General features: G+C 33.0%; 2 protein-coding genes across 3 annotated transcripts in view; one reads left to right on the top strand and one right to left on the bottom strand.

Annotated features, from left to right (window-relative positions):
* Positions 1 to 13,671: 13,671 nt before the first annotated feature.
* Pfdn5 (prefoldin 5) lies at positions 13,672 to 14,865 on the top strand. Its single transcript, XM_012375166.2, has 2 exons — positions 13,672 to 14,018; positions 14,418 to 14,865. The coding sequence occupies exons 1-2, from the start codon at positions 13,796 to 13,798 to the stop codon at positions 14,696 to 14,698; spliced, it is 504 nt and encodes a 167-aa protein (XP_012230589.2). The 5' UTR covers positions 13,672 to 13,795; the 3' UTR covers positions 14,699 to 14,865.
* Positions 14,866 to 14,879: 14 nt separating this feature from the next.
* The window catches only part of LOC105677050 (uncharacterized), a 56,030-nt gene continuing 46,441 nt past the window's right edge, over positions 14,880 to 24,468 (bottom strand). For both annotated transcript variants that reach the window (XM_067357550.1, XM_012375383.2), the window contains 4 exons: positions 22,446 to 22,581; positions 19,039 to 19,172; positions 15,978 to 16,209; positions 14,880 to 15,691 (listed from right to left, as the gene is read on the bottom strand). In XM_067357550.1, the coding sequence (XP_067213651.1) occupies positions 15,615 to 15,691; positions 15,978 to 16,209; positions 19,039 to 19,172; positions 22,446 to 22,581 (579 nt within the window). In that variant the 3' untranslated portion in view covers positions 14,880 to 15,614. The remainder of the gene's footprint in view (positions 15,692 to 15,977; positions 16,210 to 19,038; positions 19,173 to 22,445; positions 22,582 to 24,468) is intronic.

The following is a 24,468-nucleotide window of genomic DNA, read 5'->3' as shown; positions in this document are numbered from 1 at the left end:
TAAATTAAACTAACATTTTGCGGCGGAATCCACTTTCAAAAAAGGCATGTAAAGTCGATACTCGAATGTATCAAAAATCTCGAGAGTCTTGAAGTGTAGTATTGACGCTTTTCCGCGACGCTGATTGGTTATCTCGATTATTCTGACAGTTTAATAGTTAAACGGTAGAGGACTTTTCTACTCGGTTTAACCCGCTCTATCTGCACCCAAGAGGTGATTCAGCAATTACCGGACACTTTGTATAATTAACAAAATTACAGGTCGTAGTATGATTTCTGTGAAAGTCATTTTAGCAACATGATACGCACGTTTGAATTCAAAGTAGATAAAAATATCAAAATAAATGACATAGAACTTGATACAGACATAGCATTGTGTACTATATTGATCCTCTAAAAGTTAAAATAAAAAAAGAGATTATTGAATTTAAAAAATATAATAATTTATGTGATAAAAGATGTAAATGCGAAATATGAGAAATAAAAGGTGAAGGATATATAAGTGAATTATTATACAGACAGTACACTTTTTTCTTCAGTATACTTCATCAAGCAAATGCAAGCAGTATGTATAGCCATGTACCAACAGATTACATTTCAATTTTATTACAGATTCCGATACAATGTGTTCTCATTAAATTTATTGTTAGCTTGTTTAGCGGCATAGTACAACTAGCTTGAAAATGAAGATAACAAAAACAGAGCACAGGCTGTCATTACATCATAGAAACGTTGATATTGTAGAAGAATTTGCAATATTAATTTTATAAAATAGTCAACCTCGGCTCAAAAAAATTAAAAAATCAGATAAAAGAAGGATTAAGAGCCAACGCAGGATTTTAGTTGCTGATTTATAATCTTCTTTATTCTGAATTCATCATTAACGTTTCATCGGCCGACCTTTCGACCATCTTAAGTCCACTCTTAAAAAAGGCATGAGAAGTAGATACTCGAATATATCCAAAGTTTCGAAGTGTAACAGTTTGATAGTTTGACAGCAAAAGTTATTTTGACGGTTATTTAAAATTAAAAAACAATTTTATTAAAATATTTAGATTTCATAACTATTAAATTATTATAATGAGTGTGCGCACGTAGCGCGCGTCTGTATTGTTCTAGTGTATTAAAAAATTTGATGAGAGGAACAGGAGCTTTTTTTGCACGATGCGGAGGCGTATAAATAATGGCCTCCCCGCACTCCCTCGCATAAGATCAAAATGCGATGGCGATATTCATTTAACGCGGCAAGAAATAATCCGCAGACTATTAAATTAAACCTGATTTTCTTACCAATCTCCACTATTATTTCAGCAATTGAGGAACATGCTTCAATTTTGCATTTCTATTGTCGAACGTTCAAATAAAACGTTTATTAAACTACGAAAATTACGTGTGTATGTATGTGGTAAGTATGTAATATTATGTTTATCGTAATATTTTTCATGAAAGAAAAAACTATTTAATATTGATGTCACTTTAACGTGACGTCATCGTAATGTCATTGTCATTAGCATTTAAGTAGAATCTTTAAGATCTTTGAGTGAAATTACCGTATAATACCATACTTTGACCTACTTTTTTTATCGATTACAAACCAGTGTATTAGTTATTTATGCAAATGACTATTCGCATGATTATTTCGAAGATACAATCGTAGTTTGTTCTATTTTTATAGACATATGGTTGAAAGCATCATGCAGGTAAAAACTTCATAAAAGAAATATTGAAGATGTCGTTTAATGAAAAAGCATACAAAAAATCTTAACGCTAAAAAGTTATTAAGAATTATCAAATAATTAAAAAATTTATTTTATTTCGAAATTCTTATTTCCGTATGTATTTATAAAAGTTAAATATTATTCGTTTCACTGCGTCGCGTATTCACTGTACCTCTTTTTATTGTCGTGAAATATTTTAGACAACAACTACCGACGGTCTAGATATGTAATTGTTAATTTGTTGCAGAAAGCGTTGGAAAGTTATATTGAATGCAGCAAAAAAAGACTGCAGCAATCAAATTTTTCAGTATATCCATAAATTCATTTTAATTGCAGCAATTGTAGATGCCCTTGTTCCCTAAATTCACTTTTATTGCCATTTAAAAAAGGTGTGGAAGACAGTTCGTGACGAAGCAGATTTAGATAGTATTTAAGATAACGGAAGGGAATGATTTATTATTCAGGTATTAAATCCAGGTATTAACGTCACATAATTATCGGACAGATGGCATTAAACGTCATGATAACTGACGATTTAAAAATAGATAAGTTTTTGTTTTAAGCTTTTTTCATATTTCTAGATGACAATATACAAGCATGAATTGAGAAATCAATGATTCGCATATGTGCATTACGTAATCTCCTTGAATTTAATCTCGCATGTTCAATTTTTTTATGAATTTTAAAATTACAGATTTTTCGATAGAAGAATAAGCGGACAAGAATAATATCGTGTCCTTTAATACAATATTTTTATATATTATTACATCCTTCGCTTTTATTGATCAGGAAGCACAATGGACCATCATCCGTTATGTCAGATTCTCGTGCGAGATGGTTTACAATAATATTCTGGTGGAGAAAGGAATTTTTTTTACAGGTTAAATCGAGAGCTCTGAAGTGCGTGACATGGACTGTTATATCGCAAGCTGTCTTTTATAACACAGTGTAAAATATACACTTTAATATCGCGTCCCGACAATATATTGCAGTATATCCCGTAGAAAACTCAACATGAACCAACACGTTACACAAACTCTGCATTCTCTCTGCAAGTTGCATCTCCGCAGATTTTTTATTTACATTTTGTTATCTTATCGCAAATTGCAAAAAGTTTATATTATCATATATTATGCATAAAAATGTATATGCATAATAACCAGTCAACATAAAAATGCAGCTCTCACCATGATTACTTTCGTGCAGAGTGGCCATAAACTCGCGATTATGCTTTATAACTTAGAGTCAATTCTTTGGTTATAATTGTATAGAAAAAATGCTGAAAATTGCATTATGTTTTAATTAAACCGATTTAAAATGCAGCAGCGGTTTAAAACAAATTGAATTAAAATACTGCATCTTGTTGTCGATCGAGAATGTGACGTGTACTCGATATCTGAACACATGATATAATGAATGTCGAGTGAGAAAATTGGACGAATCACACTCTTGTTGGAACAAAAAACTTGTTTCAACGGAAAATAACGAACATTTTTCAAACTGCAGTATCGTAGTTGTATCGGACGACGGTACTGTCGATATTTTCTATTTCCCTTCAATCGCCCTCCCATGAAGTCGTGACGGAATTATCGAACGCAATCATCGTGAGTGAGCATTGTGTGAAGGACAGTCGTCACTCGCCGATAGCAAATTATATACTCGCATGTTACGGAATTCACAGAATTGTACCGATTATATCCTACGGATATATATCGGATTACACGGAAGGAATTAATTTCTCAGTGATCCACCTTTTCCGTTTCTCACATGCATAACGAATGAAAATTCAACCTCAAACATCTGTCGTCCATACGTAATGCTACGGGCTTCGCGGGAAAATCGCATTTAATTTAAAAGACGTAAATCACACGAGAGATGCTGCAACTATTTTGAAGAATTTACGATAAATATATATATGATCTCATATCGTTGCTGTATTTTTTTCTATCGTGCATAATATCTGTCGTCTTTATGCGGCGACGCGTTATAAATAATGCGCGAAAAATTGCGTGGAATATGAATTATGTGCAAAAGATTAAAATGTATTCAGGTGTTTGAAATTTAATGGGACAGAAACGTGATATACTACGTGCCATTAGAAAAATTACTTCTGGTAAGATAGCTTGCTACAGCTATTATGTGGTGATGTGAGATTTGATAAGAGCAAATTTGCAGTCGCAATAAAGGATAAGTGAAAATCCTTAAATCCGCGCGATAGTGATAGCGCGATCATTATCAAGTGTAAAATCCCAATTTAATCGAAAATAGCTTACGCGACGTACATTATATGCTTTGAGCGATTTACTTCCATCACGTTTGTCGCTTCTACTATCGGCTTCGCAACAGAAGTGAATGCTATCGCTTCTATACCCCGTCTCAGGTTGCTATGATACACGTGTTTGCGAGATGTCGAGATCTGTGAAGAGGAAAACGGTGACATCGATTGAAGAAGGGTTCTTTAGTGGCGACGAAGCGTTTGACGGGAATATTATTACGTTGAGATTCAAGATTCTGCTTTACGGTATTAACAGATGAATATTACATTTCAAGCTAGTTGTCTCATAAAATAAATTTCTTGCAAATTAATTCAAATTTTAACTATATCTTTATTGAATATCTAAGTGGTTCTGCAATAAAAAAAAGGTTAACGTCATATTTTTAATTTTTTCTTGAAAACTACATTTAAGACTTCAATGGAAAATAATAGCATGAGAATACAGATATATGAATATTTAAAAAAAACAGCATTATTGACCGTTTAGTTTCAACGATATAATCGTAAGAAATATAGTAAGATTTTTGATATTTTTTGATGTATAAAAAATTCGAACTGTCCGAATGTGAATCAATATAGAATTCTTACATGTGCAAGTGCGTAGTATGGACAAACCCAACCAAAAGTTTACTTTAGTAAGCGCAAGAAATTAATTTATTAACTACTTTTAAATTATTATTAAACTTTTGATTGATCCTTTTTAGTAATAAATTGTTCGTATAATAAATTAAATAATATGTAATGATATATCTAAACTTTATTACACTTGAATTTTTCTTAATGAAAAACTTAACTTTTGAATCATACTGTCGCGAGACAATTACCTTAAGTCGTCGCAATATTTCACATTAATTAGTCCATCGTAAAACGTGAACAAAAATAATAAACTTCAATTTTTTAATTATTATTGTATTGTTTGTTTTCCGGATGTTTATTCTATAATATTATAATGTATAACAAATTAATTGGATGCATTGTATAAATAAGTAATGTGTGGTCTTTGCAATAACAACTTAACTAAAAAAAAAAACAAAAAATAAAAGGATTAAAGTGAAGCAAATGCTTTTAGCAGAAAGTAGAACCAAATGGGTTTGTTTGAAAATAAAAGCATGAAGCGAGAGCAAATCCTACCTCTCGTGTGAATAATCTTTTACTTAGTACTTTGAATTATTGTCTTGTGAACATCATCCAGCCGCACAAGTGTGTATAAAGTATTATAATGTAGTTCGTTCTTTCCGGTTTTTTTTGCGTTTTATATTGCATTTCTATTTCCGCTTAATATAACACATTTTATTTTCTTGATGCTGGAATGTTTGTTGATTAATTGCACAAAGAGAATGAACAATGTGCAATGTCATGATTCTAACTTCAGTTTTTATTAAGAATCTGTCATCTGTGATTAATGGTCCATATACGCTAAATATTTTATTATTCATAAGTTAATTACAGAATCGAGAGGAGGACTACGTCAACTAGAATATACCGTGTCGCTACGCCCACTATTGGTCAGCTTACAGGGAGGTAAAGTTTTGAATACAGCGTTTTGAATATATGACGAGAGGTTGCGTTATGTACGTGAGCGCATATACAAGTCGCTTCCGCTTAGATAATCTTAATGATACGTAACAACGTGTGCGGATACATGATCCAAAGAGCCACGCTGAGTTTTGCAAATGTAAGGGACAACACACCTCGTCCGCGGTTCGCGAATAAATCACTGCTGCGCGTACACGCCCGCCTTTCACCTCGACCTTATGAAACGCTGGCGACGCCAGCTGGTAAACTGGACAAATGAAATTATTACCTACATGCATGCACGCACGTTAGACAAGAAAAAAAGGAAGATGCGGGTGCGGTTTCGCGAGAAAATACCGGACGCGTAGCGAAGCTGCATTCCTGTCAAGCGGTAATTCGACATTTAAGCGCTGCTTTTCAACGTGAAGGTAGATAAATGCGACAGAGTATGCAGAGTGGCGATGGTGTTCAGTCAAATTTGAGCGCAATAAATGAGACAAAACCTAGTTTAGTCAGAAGATGTACGGAATGAGAATTCTGGAGATCATTTCATAAGATGAAAAAGGAAAATCACACAATATCGCAAAACTGCTTATTTTGCATTATTATTGTAAGAATGTACTTATTTAAAATCACCACTTTGTCAAATTGATGCATTTATTCCATTTTTTTTTTTTTATTTTTTAAGAAATACTGAAGTTTTACATTACACATTTTAAATTAGACACATTATGCAATACAGAACGAAAAATTCCCAAATGATAGTTAGTTTCATATTGCATAATATGAGTGCAACTGCGGATTGAGAATTATGTGTGTCGGAGTAATGCGAGGAAAAATACGCCGTCTGTGATAGCGCGAGATTATAGAACAATTTCGTGTCCGATGAGATTGTAAAGAATGGCTGTAATATCGAGCACCGCGCAAAAGAGAGAGAGAGAGAGTTTGTTCGTGCTGAACTTTTTGAAAACTTCTTTATTTTTATCGAGATTTAGTTTTAATTGTATCAAGTTTGTTATATGTTATAACTTGGTCATGACAGTTGCCCTCAAGGGATTTCTCCTCATCGCACATCAAGCGACGTCGTTAAAATATTGTTAACAATATTGTTTCTCTTGACTATGAAAATAATCCTCATGCTGCACTCCAAAAATTTGGAAATCATTATCCGAGAAATCTAGCATTTTGCTTCTCTCATTTTATTCCTACAAAATGGATATCAATTTTACGAGTTAATGTTAAACTTAGCGTTACGGATTGGTCCTGTGGGCAAGCTGAGTCCATTGGGATATATTTTGCGTAGTGAATTTGTTTCTCTTTTCATCAGCTAATCAGAGAGAAAGAGATGCAGACTATGCAGTTAGAGCGAATTAAACTTTACGTTAAATATAAAGCCATCTAAAATAGGCCACCGCACTCAGATTAAGATTGCAGCGTTAATTATTCTCGTGGCACAGCAATTTGGAGATTTATCTTATTTTACGTTTTATTTATCTTACGTTTCTAATAGATAATTATTTAACTATAATAAAAAACCAGACTTTTTTTTTAATGCCTACATTAGCAAGCATGGCGTATCATGATGGCATATTTTGAAGGACATTTTGGAGAAAGAAAACGTCTCCCAAGAATTTATGATCTTAGACACAAAGATTTCTAAGCTTCATATAAGCTTATACTGCAGTAGTTTGCAAAATTACCTGTCGGTTATGTATAACTCATGCGTAAAACGCTGAAAGAAAAATCCATCAGAATTCTATGATCCTTTCTTTTCCATTTTTAAAACGTCTTTTTATATGCACATGCCCTATCGGGAATTTAAAAAAGAAAAGAAGAAATTGAATCAAGCTTGATGACTCTTGTTTCTTGTTTTTTTTTTAAACAAATTATAACATATTTCAATAATTAATACACATTTCAATATGTATAAATCAAATTTAGTTGCTCATTTAGTAACTATAGAAATTTGGTCCGCAGTTTCGCGGAGAAATTAATGTACTAATGGAACCTCGTTGAAATTTTACATTTGTGTAATCCAATAACTGATTCTAATGAAATAATTCAAGTTAACGTAAAACTTTTAGACAAAAAAAATAAGAAAAAATAAAACCAACATAAAATGAATATTTTAATAATATAAATGCAAAATTTTGAAAAATTAAATTGATGTGTTCAATTGTTAACAAAACCAAAATTTAATCATAAAGAAATCTATTTCTTTAAAAATTTTTTTAATTTATAAGCATACTCTTTGCTATTTCTATAGTTTAAAAGATATTGTATAATTCTGAAATCTCTAATAGCTTAAAGTTCTTTTTTGCAATTTTCATAATTATTATTGCAGCATGTTTACAATCGCTAGTTTACATCGCACTCATATTACGAAAAGAAAAGTGATAAATTCCAACTGGTACGACATTGCCATATGATGGGTTATTAATGACTAATTAAACTAATTTAACAAATTTCCAGGACATTTAAAGAAGAAATTCCAAAATGTTAACGCTTTAATAACTTTTAAACGGTGAGCTGTTGAAGTTGGCAAATCGGGATGTCGAAAGTTTGTGCGGTTATGATATGCTTTTTCCTTTACCATGCGCACAAAACTTTTGACATGCCAATTTTTCAGCTTTAAAGTTCTTTAAAAGTTCTTATGATTTAAAAGTTGTTAAAATCCTAAATAACAACAAACTACAAAATAAAAAAATGTGAAGTGATTTAAATGGTTTTATATTTTAAAAAATATGTGTGGAAACATTTTTTATAGTAATATACACGTATGTGTAAATTTTTTTTTAATATAGCAATATTTTAGTCAATACTTTTAAAAATAGTATCTAATAAAATTTGAAAGAGTAGAAAATGATAGTTTTTTAATCATGATCATACTAATATCATAAATTTGTTTCATTATTTAATATATTTTTACAGCCGCAACGTGTCTTTGATAGTATCATGAAAGATTACAATCTTTTTCAAATCCTCTGACCCTTCTGTTTGAACCATATTGCATCATTTATTAAAACGGGGGTAAAATGTAATAACCAACATCTGTGTACCGACACCTTTAATATTTTTATAAATATTTAAAAATCTTTTGTAAATATTTTCATTATTAATTAGTAAGCACATGAGAGACATCTAATAAAGCGAAAATGTGATATTTTGTACAGATTCTACAAAAAACAGATAAGAACGTTGAGATAAAGATTTAAAATTTGCACCTGATAAATGCCATCTATTATAAAAAAAAATAATAAATTCATAATTGAAAAAACGAGTAGTTTATAATTTACACTATACAAAGGGCTTATAGATTAAACGTTGCGAAACGTGCAGCTAAAAAAGCGGCTATTAAATTTTTATGCGAAAATCTCCAAGAATAGTGTCAGTGTAGAAGTGGGCTTTATAATGACTCAATCGATAATTAGCCAATATATCGTGAAAAAAGAGAAAGAGGATAAGAGAAATTTCAGCTGCAAGTTATTACGATTATTGGCTATTATAATTTCAAAATTACAATCGTGCTAGTTTTTCTAAAGATTATAAAAGTATTATGATCAATTTAATTGTCCGTTGAATCATTATACCAAAGCGTCGAAGGATTACATCGTTCGTGCATTAGTATATTCAGAGGGTGATAGCTCATCATAATAACTCTATCAGAACACGATGTATGTACGTTAAGTCCATTTGTAGGTTTTGATTGCCATTAATTAGTAACTTGAATACGCAATTCGCATAGATGTGCAATGTTGCATATCGATAATTCTGAGTCCTTCTGATTGATGTCCTAGCTGTTACATAGTGCTCATTAGAAGTGATATCTCACGTAGGTATAATCTCTACATTTTTGAAGTATGTACTATAAATAATTATCTAAAAATATTAAGTATATGTAATTTATCTACAGTAATACTATGTTTACAAGATAATTTAGTCAAAATCTCGATAAAACGATGAAACACGTTCTAAAATAATAAAATTAATTAAAACTGATTATGTGAGATTTACGGTCGCGTTAAATTCATACAGCATATAATTCCCAATCATATTCCATTTTTAAACAAAATAAACAAAAAATTTAGATGATAAAGTTATTTGCCTTATTCTATATTCAATATACCCACGGAGACGATGAGGTGATACTGCTTTTATGAAAGCTTGCTCAACTGACAAGGAAAGGCAAACTAAACGTGCTAGAAAGTACGTATAAAAAAATACATATAAAAAGGTTTTCACTTAATATCTTTATGAAAAAATTACTTTGCAAACAGCTGTGAAATTTAAATAAAAAATTTTATTTTATTTTATGATAAGTTCTCTTTGTTATCTATTTTTCTTCATTAAGCGTTTTCTTCATCATTAATTAATTCAATAGAATAAAAAGCTGTCTAGTAAAATATTGTTGAAACAGTTTTGCATCTTGCAAGGTACAGCGTAACAAATTTCAAATTAAGTTAAATTTTAAAAATTAATTTTATATAAAAAATTTAATATAATAATTAATAAACAAATTTAATATTTATTTTTTTTATGTTATGCGTCAATAATGGTGTCTCTAATTTCTTTCTGCAACAAATATTAATAAAACCTTCTCGTACTGTAGTTTGCATTTTGTTTCAGAAAAGTGAGAGAGACATATTATACTTATAGCATATAAATTTATACATAAAAGATAATGCTTATTTTAAAACAATTAACAAGTCGTTAAGACTTTGAAGACTTTTTATCTTTAAATTTTGATTCTTCTATACGTGAACAAACTAAAATTTATAATATTCTTTATATCAATTTTTAAGAACTTGACAAAATTAAATGACGTATTTATGTAAAAAAAAAAAAAAAATGTGGCAAAGTAGTCTTTTTCACTTTGACCAAATACTTAGATAGTGTTCTCTATTCTTATCGGTATTCATGTTTGTCACTGCATCATTGATTCTTATGCAGAAATTGTAAGAATTTACTATCTATTGATATTCAATATCGGAATGCTTTGTTCAATATGTACATCGACGTATTATTTTCTGTATCGTAATATTTACTGTGAATATCTTAAGGATATGTGGCAATTAAGAAGATCTAATTTCATTGATCATTAGTAGTTTGATATTTTCTATTTGACACATCATAAATAAATAAACCACAGATAATACAAAAGTAATTAATAATTCTTTAACTTGTCCATATACAATTGTCTTGCTACAATGATTTCCTTGTTACAAATTTCTGCTCCAATTTAATAAAGATTTTTATTCAATACTCTATTCTGAGTCAGTATTTATAGCTGTTTATTAAATTCTTTTTAACCTTTTCCTTCTTATTGTAAATAAAGTTGACAAAGAAGATAGGATAGAGATCGTGCAAAGCGAATGTCTAACAATCTAGTGCGCAAATATGCTTCTACTTTTATTAAAACTGAAATGGCTTTATTAAATATAATACTACTATTTTATTTTCCAGAAATTTTATTCTATTTGACACTGCAAGATCTCGAAATTTTTATTATTTAATTATTGTTAAATGAGAAGAAGTAAAATTTACATTAAACATCAAGCTAACAAAAGGCTATAAAACGTGTAAAAAGCTATAAAGTGCATAATGCTAAAAAAACGATGCGTTGCATCATCCGTAAAAAGTGCATTAATGCATATACTATAGATACAGACAATGGCTTTCTCTTCACAATTACAATGCCATTTTGTATGCACACCATTATCTTCCACGAATTTAAAATATCGATTATTTTTTTTAGTTATAAAGTGCTCAATATCGCGTAATCTATATTTCATCCGCTAGCAGAATGTATTATGGAACACGTCTCGTTTATTTTTGTCAAAACGCGATCGTACATATGATTATATGCCATGACTATTATATTTCATTCATTAAAATCTATGCTTATATAAGTAAAGAATTGATATCTCTGATATCAATTACATATATATTTAGCGAATAATGAAATTAAAAAATTATATAAAATAGAGAAAAAAACGTTTGCTTTTAAAAAAGCTGGAAAAGAGATTATGCGAAGGTATGCTTTTTACAATTGTTCAGTTACGATGCGATATAAATGTTGCAGCTTTTAATTAAATTGATGGATATGAAAAATGATTGCCGCTGCAAATCCTGCTTTGCCACACTCATTGCAACGTTTCTCGTTTTAATTATATAAGCAGCTCGTTTTTTATTATATAAGCAGCAGTGATAATATTAATGTAGCTGCTTAAGAAATTTCCTACTGATAATTAGTCTAATTATATTTTATTTTTATCAGTACTTAGATTACTATCGTTTGTATTTTTTACGACGCCGCAAAATATTTGATCTCAAGTAAAGACTTTCCAATGTTAAAAAAAAAATTATTTATATAAAAACTACATATTGTTTTGATTATTTCATAATATTTATAATATAATTTTAAATATTAAGACTAAATTTTTCTTACAAATTTACAATAAATATTTAAAATTACTATTTATATATTCGTAAAAATTATGACACAGTAGTAATAACGTACATTAGAAATATAATAATCCAGAGTTAATTTCGATCTTGTTATGCAGATTATTCTCTACCGTTTATGGAGGAATATTTTTATCTCTAACTCAATAAGTACAAGCAACTAAAGAAGATGAGATGAGATGAATCTCCTTACAAATTGCATTTTGCTTCTAATATTGGTTTTGATAGATACAAACAAAAAGCTTATGGTAGTTATCACATTAGCTAAAAACATGGTTTGTCAATCCTTTGAAGCTTTCTATTAATGTGAATATATTCATTAATAAAAAGCTTTAAAGACCTATATATAAAATTTAAATTAAAATAAAATATGCAAGATTGTTAAATAAGCTAAAATATATGCTTTGAAATATTTATCTTCTTTCATTAAATATTAATTTTATATTAAGTCTCATTAAATATGCCTTTGTAAAAGTTTTATGAATCACTACTTATAGCAAAAGCAACATGCATTTATTTCCACTTTCAAAATGTATATATATATATTAATATATTGTAAATATTATTATTACTATTTATTGATAATTTAATATTATAGCAAATACAAATAAAATTGCAAAATACAATTATATAAATTGTATCACTCAGTTTTATGTAATTATAAAGTAAAATAAACATAAAAATTTTAAATTCCATTATACAATATTACAATTACATTATTCATATTTTACAATAATAATAAAATTCAGTGCATAGCTTTAAAATTATTTAATTTCGACGATTAAAACAAAGAATATTGTATTGATTTTTTTTTGTTTGCATTAAAGAATTATATTTATTAGTAATTCCTCGTACTTAATTGTTTAGAATATGATTTACCTCATCTAACACGCACAGTAGAGAATGTAATAACCATCAATTGCATTCAATATTTTTGTTTTGATAGCGTGTCCATAAAAGATAATAGCGAAATAAGATAGAAAATAAAGATCGTATCACTCACCAACGCGCAGCAGCAGAGTTGCAGTGTTGATCTGTAAAATAAACATTAAAAAAAAATTATATTTAGGTTATAAACACTCATTAGATATAGAATAAAAAATTAATTAATAAGATAGAAGTAAAGTATTTAGTTCAAGAATAATTATAAGAATTACAAGTTTAGCGGATATAAATATATAATTGAAACCATTTCGTAAATAATAAATAATAGAAAAATAAATTACTTCACGATTAGCTCCGCTCTAATCCGACGCTGTCCCTCGGATCTCCTTCTCCTCTTGCTCCGCTGCAGATGTCCCTTCATGGCACTCACAATTACACTGTTAATTACTGCTTATTCAACAATCGCACAACACTTTCAACGCACTTTTTTTTATCACTTTACAACAAAAGAATAACGCACAAATACACAAACATTCTGTTCGACACTCATGGCGTTCTGCAACGACTACGGCGGATAATTCAAAGTAGCGCAGCCAACTTCATATGTACCTGCATAGTAGGTCATTTATCGAAGTTCGAAAAATATGGTTATGCAATTTTATCTCTGAAGTAAATGCAGATAACAATGCTAACAGAAATCACTAAGTTAGAGTTTACAAAAATTCCCTCTGATGATATCTGCTAAATAATTATTTAATTTTTCACGAGATGGCAGATGCATCGCGCGTATAACGTGGTGCCATCCAGTGCTCGCTTTAGCAAACTATATTATAAGCAGCTGTTCGAGTGAATGTGCGTGCTTTGCCCGTGTTTGGTGATATTGGCGAGTTTAGTCTAGAATCAGTTGAATCGCTTTTATATTTCAAGGACAATAATTTATGGCAGAAAATAATAACGTCAAGATGTCACAACAAATCGCCGGAAAGGTCCAAAGCCCAATGGATTTAGCGACTTTGAATATGCAACAATTGACAATGTTTAAGCAACATTTGGATCAAGAGCTTCAATTACTTCAGGATTCTTTGCACACTTTAAAAATTGCACAAAGCAGATTTCAGGAATCAGGTGTTTGTCTCGAAAAGATTACTCCGGCTGCCGAAGGTGAGTCATACAAATTTCACATTTCTTGAAATGTATCAGCTTCTAGTAGGATTTTAAGGTTAGAAATGTAATAGGTACTTCGGTAGTATAAATGTGAATATACTTTATAAAAATAGAAGAAATCATGATACTCCAGTTTTATTAAAAGTTGCAGCGATATACTCAGAATAATCTGACATAACGGGAAATAATTTTTCATTGATCAATATTTCTTTATTCCGTTATAATTTAACTTCTGCAAAAATTTGCTTATACTTGTAGCCATTTATTCTTTTATTGGCTATTATTATATTCTTATTTTAACTTATGAATATTATAAATTTTTATTGTAAATAATATTAATAAATATTGTAGCTTTTAAATGCAATAAGAATAATTTTAATTTTTTTGTATTTACAGGCAACGAAATATTAGTACCTTTGACTAGTTCTATGTACGTGACTGGGAAATTGGCAGATGCAAATAATGTGATTGTAGACATTGGCACTGGTTACTATGCAGAAAAGAGTATTGAAAATGCAAAGGACTATTTCAAAAGAAGAGTAGAATACGTTACCGAGCAAATGGAAAAGATCCAGCAGATCGGAATGGAAAAAAGCAGATTGAGAGAAGCAGCAGTAGATATAATAGAAAAGAAACTTCAAACTCAGTGGGACGAAAAGGCTGCAGGACGTGCATAAAACATAAAATTTGAAATGTACGCTTTTATTTTATATACATTTCATGAATGATTCATTACTGTTCACATGTATTTGGAAGTTTTTGTCGAATCCGATGTTTTTGAAATATTACATATGAATGCAATTAATTCCATGTAATAGCAATAAGATGGTTTTATTTAGTGCAATCAAGGTGTACATATTTCGTGATATCACCCTGTCGTATTTCATTTATTCAACTTCAACTAGTTAATAAACCAATACAATTGATTTTTGTACAGAAATACATGTTTATGTTAGTAAATTAGAACATACTCTTCACTAAGCAGTTTTCTTACAACTAATAATCGCTCTTACATAAGATCGAAATAGTCAAGTTATATGCTAATAAATTATTTAATTGCTAAATTATCTAATGTTTTTTATATTGAAAATAAAGGGATACTAAAGGAGATATGGGCTAGTACTAAAGATGAAAATAACGAAGGTGAATCGTTTATTCATATTTCATCGAAATAAATCATTTATAAACAATATAACAGTATTTATCTATAACCATGACAGGATATATTGTGTTGATTACAGAAGAGGTATCAAAATCATCATCGGAGGATAGAAAAGACAATATTTTTCAAAATAATTACAATATTTTTCCAAATCATTGGCAGTTTTGTGTTCTATTGCATTATAATTATGACATGTTATTTATCGGATTACAAATTCGCCCGCGGGGCGGATGTAGATCGCATACATTTAGATAATTCACTAAATTTTTTTTATCCTATTTACACGAATAACATACGCTCGGTATATTTATTTCAACAAAAGATTTCTGTTCTCAGGTTTTATCCCATTTAATAATTTCAAAATTTTACAAACGATTTACTCCCTTCTCGATACAATCATGCACGTAAAACGTATTCCGGATTTATTGATGTTATCTCAGGCTGCAGAGCAACAGTGTAGTTATGGCAGTGATGTAGAAGTACTCAGCAGTATTCTTAGCAGCATTACCTGCAACAAAGAATATTATATATGAATAAATCGAAACACTAATTTATTGTTTGTTTATCTAAAAAAATTTATTAATACGTGAAATAGAAATTTCAATTTTTTTTACAGAATATATTTTATTGCAAAATGTGAGGTAAAAAAATATCTAAAATATAATTATATAAATATCATTAAATATTTGATATTTCTTTTATTCTCAAAATAATTCAAATAAAATTTCTCTTATTGTTAGAAAAGAGATTTTAATTCATATATTTTTATAAAATAATAAAAATAAGATCCTTACCAATATAAGAGGATTCTCGTGTTCCTAATACAGATGCCAATCTTGGACGTTCTTCTTTCAAAAGTACATCAGCCGTTCTCTGATATAGATGAAAGACATTGGCCTGACAAACGATGTGCAGTATGCCGTTGCGGAAGTTATCTTGCATCGTCTCGAAGTCCAATCCAGCAATCGTCATTTGTTGTTGATTGTCGTTTTTATCCACGATTTTGAGGGTGAAACTTGAATTCACCTGCGACATACATTCGTATTGAATAGTTTAGAGAGCTGTTTTATTTTTTATAAAATTCTAAATAAATAAACAGTAAATTCTAAATAAACGCGACAATGATGTATGACTAATTGTTCTCTCCGAGCATAGTGAACGTGTTAAAACGGCGTAATTTACGAATCCCTAAAATCAGTTAACTTTATGCAGTGTACGTCGAGGCTTATGTTAGTCCGTTTTACGACGCAGTCAAGTGCAATTAAGCCGCATACTTCTTGTAAGTAAATTAATAATTATTTCTGGAGGGTTCTCTCTCATACTTCAGAAAGTTCACGGTTTTCTTGTTACGCTATACAGTACTTAATTGTTTAATAGCGTACGACATAATTTCAATTTTCGAAATGCTCGCAGCAGTTGGTCGACGGATCATTAAAATAGTCCCGCAAACAAATTAATTAACCGGAAAAACGCAGACGGAGCCTCGGAGAGACGTTTCGACATTTGTTAGAGCTTGCGAAAGGGTGGAACGACGACGGGGGGTACCAGTTCATCTTTAGTGCTTCCTGCCACTCGTTTACGCAATAATACGCCTCCCTCGGCAATCGTAAATGATTTGCGGTGCATACGGCTATAACCATGATGTTTATCGGATTCTTAGGACGCTCGTAAAAGCGCCTCGGAGATTACCGACTCGCTATACCAAAGTGCGAGTTCCAGATTAAATCAAGTCTATCCGGAGCGCGTCGCCGACATCAACGAGAAGAAGATCCGCGAGAAAGAGAGCGCTTTATAATTTCCTGAATTGCTTCTGCATATCCGCGCGTATATAACGGGAATATCTTTATCGTCTATCGTAGGTACATGTTTCGTGGACGACCGTGCGATTTCGTCGATTTTCTTCAATCCGCAATTGCGTCTTGTACAGTGACGTCGTAGATTAATGTCGTGTTTCCTGTTGTTTCCGTGAGACGCGCGATTTCCACGCATCTCGTGCGCCTCTCGAGCTGTCTTTTCACGCACGAGAACACGTGCTGTCCCGCCGAGACCAACCTCTGGACTGATGAGCCGAACTCACCAAAGTCCGGAAGATTGTCTGTGATGTTACATTTTATGCTTAATGCAGTCAATCACGTATAAGCAATTCCTTTCCAATTTTCTTTAATAGACGGCATTCTCCCGCTGCTTTTCGAAAGCAATTAAACTTTTACACGCACGCGAAGCAAAAAAGGCGAAAGTATTTAACTTTTAAACTGCTGATGTTTTAATGGCGGGTAATTTTAATGGAGTTATATATTATACGTTATAATTTTCCACCTTGAAAATAACGTTATTCGATATGTGGGTAGATGCTGATAGCAGATAGGCGAGCGAAGAAATAGTATCCTTTCACCAGGAAATCGTTTACATATCTTGAAACAGAAGCTCTTTCGTTCTGGTAAATTAGCGTAGTCGGGCATTTTAGATAACCGTCGCAAATTGCGAGATTAAATTAACACTAATAGATGCAAAAACCTATCGTCTCGCCGTTTGGAATTTAAGCGACCGGTTAATATCGCGAGACGTCCTGCGCGCACACACATTATTGTGGATGCGAAAGAAGATTGCGTCGGTTGGCTCACTCTGTCGTAACTAACAGAGTTAATGGATCGAGTGTACTTGAATGTGGATCTTCTCTTCGTCGGAATAAATGAAAAGATACGCGACATGGGACCTTCCATAAAATATGCAAATAAAATGCAAATTTGTTTCGCGTACGTGGAACATTGTATCGCAGCGATGAAAAATTTACAAAATGCAACAGCGAAATACTTTAATTAGTAAAATGATTTATGCTCAGATAATTGTACGTTATCGTTATTCTGTAAAAGTGCAATTTCTTCCTTTTCATTATTACGCGGTGTATTTCTAGAGACACAAATGTAATTTGACGCCAGCTGAACAGAAAATTCGAATCTTCTAAAAGGACACGGCAGAGTTTCAGACAACAAAGGAACTTTTATGGAAAACATTTTTACACGCCATCCAGGGATAGCAGAGATTTAAAAATACGTGATGGCTATTAAGGATGTTTCGCGTTAGAGCTCGCGTTTGCAAACGCGACGCAGGAGTAAGTAGAATAAGCAAGTTGGAATCAGACGTGAAGAACTTTTCAAACCGAGAACGCTGTCATCAGTGGCGATGACAAGCATAGAAAGAAACAAAATGCCACGAGGTGAAATGTTATATCAAGTGGACAAAGTAATAGCGTACTTCAAAATCCCTATTGTCAACTGCTACGCTCAACTGAATGACCTATATGATGGAGCCAATAAACATAAAGCAGTGTTTCTCAATCCCCATCTCAAAGGACACATCAAGTAATCGAAAAGAGCTAATTGTTAGATATTTCTCGATTATTTCCTTTTAAATTCTAGATTTATTATTTTCTTATATATATATTTAATGATTGTAATAAAAAATTTGCCACATATATTTCATATACAATATGTTATTTGATACGCTTAGATTAATAAAAACAATATAATAATTACTGTAATTTATAAATTAAGAAAATGTATTATGCGTATTGCGTGCATTGAGCTTTAAAAAATTGCTAGAAGGAAATGAAAAATGGATTTTTTAAAATTCATACACAAACGAACAGAAAGCAATTCAATATTCGTTCAGCGAAACCGTGGAAAAAAAATGCAAAAATTTAACTACGGCTTGGGCGGATGAGACTTTCGGAAAAATTTTGCAGCATATCCGGGAACAAGACACGGGTTGAATTAATATTTATATGCGGTTTGTCATGAGTCACGGCGCGAACAGTCGTGGGAGCTCCCTCGACACTTTTCACATTCATCAACCTACCGGTGTCCCATTGACAGTCCACGTCACGTTAGCCGGAGGATTTCCCGACGGTACCGTGCAGTTTCCACGTACAGTGTCACCGACTGCATACCGCGTCTTCTCGATTCGCAGCTGAGGATCGCCGTTCGGTAGACCTGAAACCCAAAGTGCTTTATAGCAACAATTGAATGCGATTGGTGTCGGTTATACGGTTTTTGTTGCAAGTAACGGACACGTTCGGCTATTGTTGCGTCCGGTTTCTTCGCCTCTCGCCGATTACAAAAACAGCCTCGGCGTCGCGAAAGCGCCGTGATAGTTCGACCGGCATCATTGTTCGCGGTGTCAAAAAACGTGCCACGAGAAATCGCGAATGACATTTCTTCTGCCATTTAATGACCTTAACAATCAACCTCTTTAGAAGTGTAACAAAAATCTCTGCGAGACGCACGGCGTGTCAGTTTGATATAATTCAATGATTATGAATGCTATACTTGACATGTATATCTAAACTTATCTGCTTCGATCTTTAAAATTCGAAATAAATTTTTAGACTATTTTTATTTACAGGTATTTTACGATAATATCAATGTACAATTAAGTGAATTGTTAAAATTATTTCTTGTTACATAAAGTAATAGTTATGTTTTCTACATTGATAAAATACTTTTTCGTCGTTTTTCTGTACGATGTATTGCATTTTGCTAATCATTCACAATTGTATGAACGATTTGTTTAGGGCACACGGAAATATGTGTGCGCAATGCGACAAAAGTATAATTTTTTGTACCTGTGAACAATGAGGCGAGGATTTCCGTTTATACACGGATATCACGACGGCGGATTCTGCATCACGGGAAATTGAATTGAAAGAGCGATGCGCGACCGCCGTAAATTAGAAGTAGCGTTTCCGTGCAAAGCCCGAGGCGGTGCGTTCGCGTTGCGCCTTCATAAATATAAAACGTGCTCACGCTGCGCATAGCTTTATTCAAAATTGGCCTTTTCGGGCCGCTCGCTCCGCGATAAGTCAGCGCGCGGACGTTTTCGCGTACATCATCGTCATTAAACAAAGTTTGAGCTTCACTCGCGAGAGACATATATATACATAACGTATCGTGTACATCTCGCGGGATCATTACAACGTCCACAGAAGGCAAGTCGATCCTTCTTCGCGGCCGGTAGCCGCGTTGGCGATCCGGCGAACTGTCAAGGAATTGTCTCACTTTCCCGCAGCGACTTCCGTCTCGGGCCGCTCCTTCCTCGATAATCTTCGCTACGAGTAGTGTCTCAAGGACATGACCGCGAGATATTATCATTTTCAATGCATGTCGTGTAGAATGGGATGAGATTGCGACTGGGCTCGTGAGAAGTGGGAAAAAGGAACAAAAGATGACGTTGAGGGGGGGGAAAGACGCGAGATGAGATTCGAGCACCTGATCTAGCATCACGCTTTTACGAGTGATCCGTGATCGGAAAGAGGAAGGCAATCACCTTGTCCCTTCAATGAGGGATCGCTACCGTGCTTGTGGCGTCGTTAGGTCGACGCACGACAACGACGGTGCGGTGGCGGCGGTAAGGAACGGTGGGAACGAGACCGGCGACGCTCCTCGCCGATCATCGTGTCTTCTTCTTTTCCACCGTCGTCGCTTAGTCGTCTCTACCTCCCACCCTCGACACGATCTCTTTCTTCTCTCTCTTCTCGGCTAACTGCGTTTTAATTGGGTACGATTACGGTGACAATACTAGTCGCCGTGTAGGATAATCAACGGCGATAATGAAAGGCGCTTGCCGGAGACGTGCCGGAGAGGAGAGAGAGAGGGAGAAGAACTCGGCAGCGAGCACGAGGAACAGTCATGGGCAGAGGCGAAAAAAAAAAGAACTTAACGGGTCACGACCGAATCCGCGATTCATCACGGATCCTCGTATGCCCCCGCTGTTCGTTCCTCGTCCTCCTCCCATTTAGCCGCCCTCGAACGATAAAATGTTTTTATTGAATTTTAACAATGCGCCGCAGCTGGCACGGAATAGGTGTCGCTATACATGAAGGACGCCGCAAAAAGCGCTGTCTCGCAACAGATCGGTCGCAGCAATTATCCGCGTTACGAATTATACGAGACGATACGTTCGCGCCCGCCGAAACAACGTTAGCTGATGAAATGGTAGTTATAAATTAACGATATCCATTTAACGCTTTGATGGTATCAAATAGCGAAATTAGCGGCGGTTTTCACGCTCTTTCAACTCGAGGGGTACCAGATACGCGATAGAATGGGAGTAGAATTCAATAAGTATCGCCAATCGAAGAGTTCTATCTTGCGAACAGGTTTATTGCGTGCTGTTATCAAGGCTAACGATGCCGGCTTTTTATTATCTCGCGTGAAGGAAGCGCCTGCTGGAAAGCTATCTGTAACGTTAATTTATAATTTCTCTGTAACGTAGCACACCAGTGGCTAAGAGCCGCCGGCTTGAATTATATTTTACGGCTTTCATAATTTCATAAAATAAGAATTGCTTTTTGCATGCCATAGTAAATCCGATAAATTTGTGGCAATTAGAAATTTTATCGATCATTATTGACACCGTAAATCTTATAAATTCTTAAAATTATAAAATCCATAAAAGATTAATATCAATTATTGGCTAATAAGTTTCGTAATGTTTTCATAAAATTTATAATTGCCAATAATTATTCGCTTGAGAATTAAAATATGGCTACAAATCGTTTCGCATGTTTTAAAAATACGGTAATTTTAACAACTTTGCATCTTTTCTAGGCAACGATTGAGTTCATGTACACAAATGCGCTGGAAAATTGCGGAAAAATCGTCATAAAAATATTGCAAAAAATTAGAAAAAGCAGATGAAATTGAAAGGAGATATACTCGAGTTTAATATGTTCATGCTCTCTACGGCGTGAAGTGCAAATTTGATATCGCGTGGTGCATTCATCAACCCGTCATATGTCATAAAATGAAGTAAAAGAATTAAAAATTTTTAATTAAATTTCCACTTGCGATTTTTTTTTAAACTTCCGTCCAAAGTTCTTACTAAATTTTTGCTCTTTACTTTTCTTTCGCTAGATTTTCAAAATGTTAAAAACACTTGTGTATCTCTCTCAATTTTCTCTGTACATTTCTGTTGGTGCTGCAATCTTACTTCGCTAAAAATTTCAATCTTCCATTATTGCAATTAATCTGTTTATTGATTATTTTGTAGATAGTGACTCCGCGCTATCGCTATTACTATTTTATTACTCATAAATATCAAACGTATAAACGAACACTTTAGGCGTTTGCCCTTTTGATCACATATTTACTCGTATCGGAATTCATAGAAAGTTGTATTTGTTCAGGTACGCGTTGAGCTTCGCCTTCCAGTGCATGTCGTGTTATCTTTGCTCAGATGTAAAATACGTTTCTCCGGATACTCACTAGCTACGTGCATGTAACCGGCGACCATTACGGTATTAAACGAGGGGGAATCTCCAGAGACCTCGCAACGATATTTGCCAGTATGATTGGGCTGCACGTCCTTCAGGACCACTCGATTCGCGTCGCTCTGATTTGTCTGAAACGCAATTAACAGGTATTATTAATGATGACAGGAATATATCCTGTTCCTGTAAATTACGAGATATACGCGATATTATTGTTATAGACGCAATAATCGACGAAATCCGGCAATAATGCTTACGCTATTGAGGTTGTATTATGCAAAATATCATAAATAAACATGTGATATACTTTGAAATTATATTTAACCAAAGCGTTTTCAACAAATAATGCGTTTTACATTTTAATCCCTTCATTTGAGAGATTATACTTATTATCATTTGCAAATTTATTACCATTTGCTTTTAATTTTATTACTATTTATTGTGGTGCATTTTCGCATCGATTATTTTATTTCACTAAATATTAAAAATATACAGTACGTAGAGATATATGAGAGGTAGGTATATTTTTTGTGATTATTTATAAAAACTGCGTATATCTAAGTTTACATAAATATGTAAACACATCGTCGATCTGACGTTTTAAAGTAAATACTTTACAACTCCTAATGCAACTTCAAAATCATATAATGTGCCTTTTCTACTTTCTCTGCATTAAATGTCTAAATCTAGGAAGATAAATTACATAATTACACAAGTCACTCTCGTAATATTGTTTGCAATATTTCATCGTTACACCAATACACAGATGACGTTCTTTGTGATGATATTTCGTCGCGGCGAAACTATGCCGTTAAAAAGATCAAGATTAATAACGCTCTTTTCAGAGCGGCGAACCATGCGAGGCGGGATAAAAAAAAGAGCAGACTGGCCGGACGGATGAATTACATATTATTTTGTCCTATAAATGACCGGGAATGGTACCGAGGGACGCCTACTGAATTTTGAGTTAATTTAGCATCGACCGCAAAATTGACCGAGAGCCGGCAAGTGCCATTTATTGCAAATCGATCGCACTTACTCGCCCGCTTTGACGTCCTCGCGCGTTCACTCGTCCGCGACAAACAATACCTCGCAACAGGGATTAATTATATGTTGCCGGTGGCAGCGTATAAATCATACAATTAATTTTGCCGCGGTTTGCTTCGTGTTTGTGGCATCGACACGCTCGTATGCCATATTACGGATGGACGAGCGTATTATTGCGATAGAGAGAATTGAACTAATCTCCGGAGGGACATCTTTAAAGCTTCTGCAACATAGTGAAAGAAAGAGCGACGTATGCCAATGCTATTACTATAATTCGACTATGTTTCTATATTGCCAATCGTAAAGCAGATATCTTGATAACTCACTATATACCGCAATTATGGAGTTATCGGAGATAAAAGATTGCTTCAATTAATAATAATTATAGAAAAATATTTTCATTAGGGCTCATATGAAACATACATGCGAATGAATGCATCTCGACAATAACCAACAGTTTTTTCATCATTTAATTTACCATAGCAGTCGTTAAAGATTTTTGATCGAGATATGTTATCTTACACAAATATCTCGGTGAAATTCTATAAAATTTTCTCATTACGAAAAATGTTATTCTTTAAATAGAAACTGTGTATCTATGTACAAAATTTAGTCATTTAAACTTTAATTTGCCATAATTTTAATATTTAATTGTATTTGTTGTATAATTCAGAGATCATCTGCGCACAATAGTTGTGATTATTCCACATAGTGGAATAATCGATCTCTTTGCATTTATCGCATTTATTGCGAAAATTAGAATAGCGGCCGGACAGAAATCCGCATCAGAAATCAACGTTCCTGCCACGTTCATACGTGTAAGGCAACAACGGCAATGTGTATCGTTTTACTCCACGCCCGAGTTACATAATACAGCGATTCAACAATGCCCGGCGTGATATGCTCACGTATAAATTCATCGAACTCTCGCCTGGCAATATTAATATTGTTATCCGCTCGCGAAATATGGA

Source organism: Linepithema humile, chromosome 6 (assembly GCF_040581485.1).
Source record: "Linepithema humile isolate Giens D197 chromosome 6, Lhum_UNIL_v1.0, whole genome shotgun sequence".
In the NCBI taxonomy this organism is placed as follows: domain Eukaryota; kingdom Metazoa; phylum Arthropoda; class Insecta; order Hymenoptera; family Formicidae; genus Linepithema; species Linepithema humile.
This window is presented reverse-complemented; position numbering and strand designations above follow the sequence as displayed.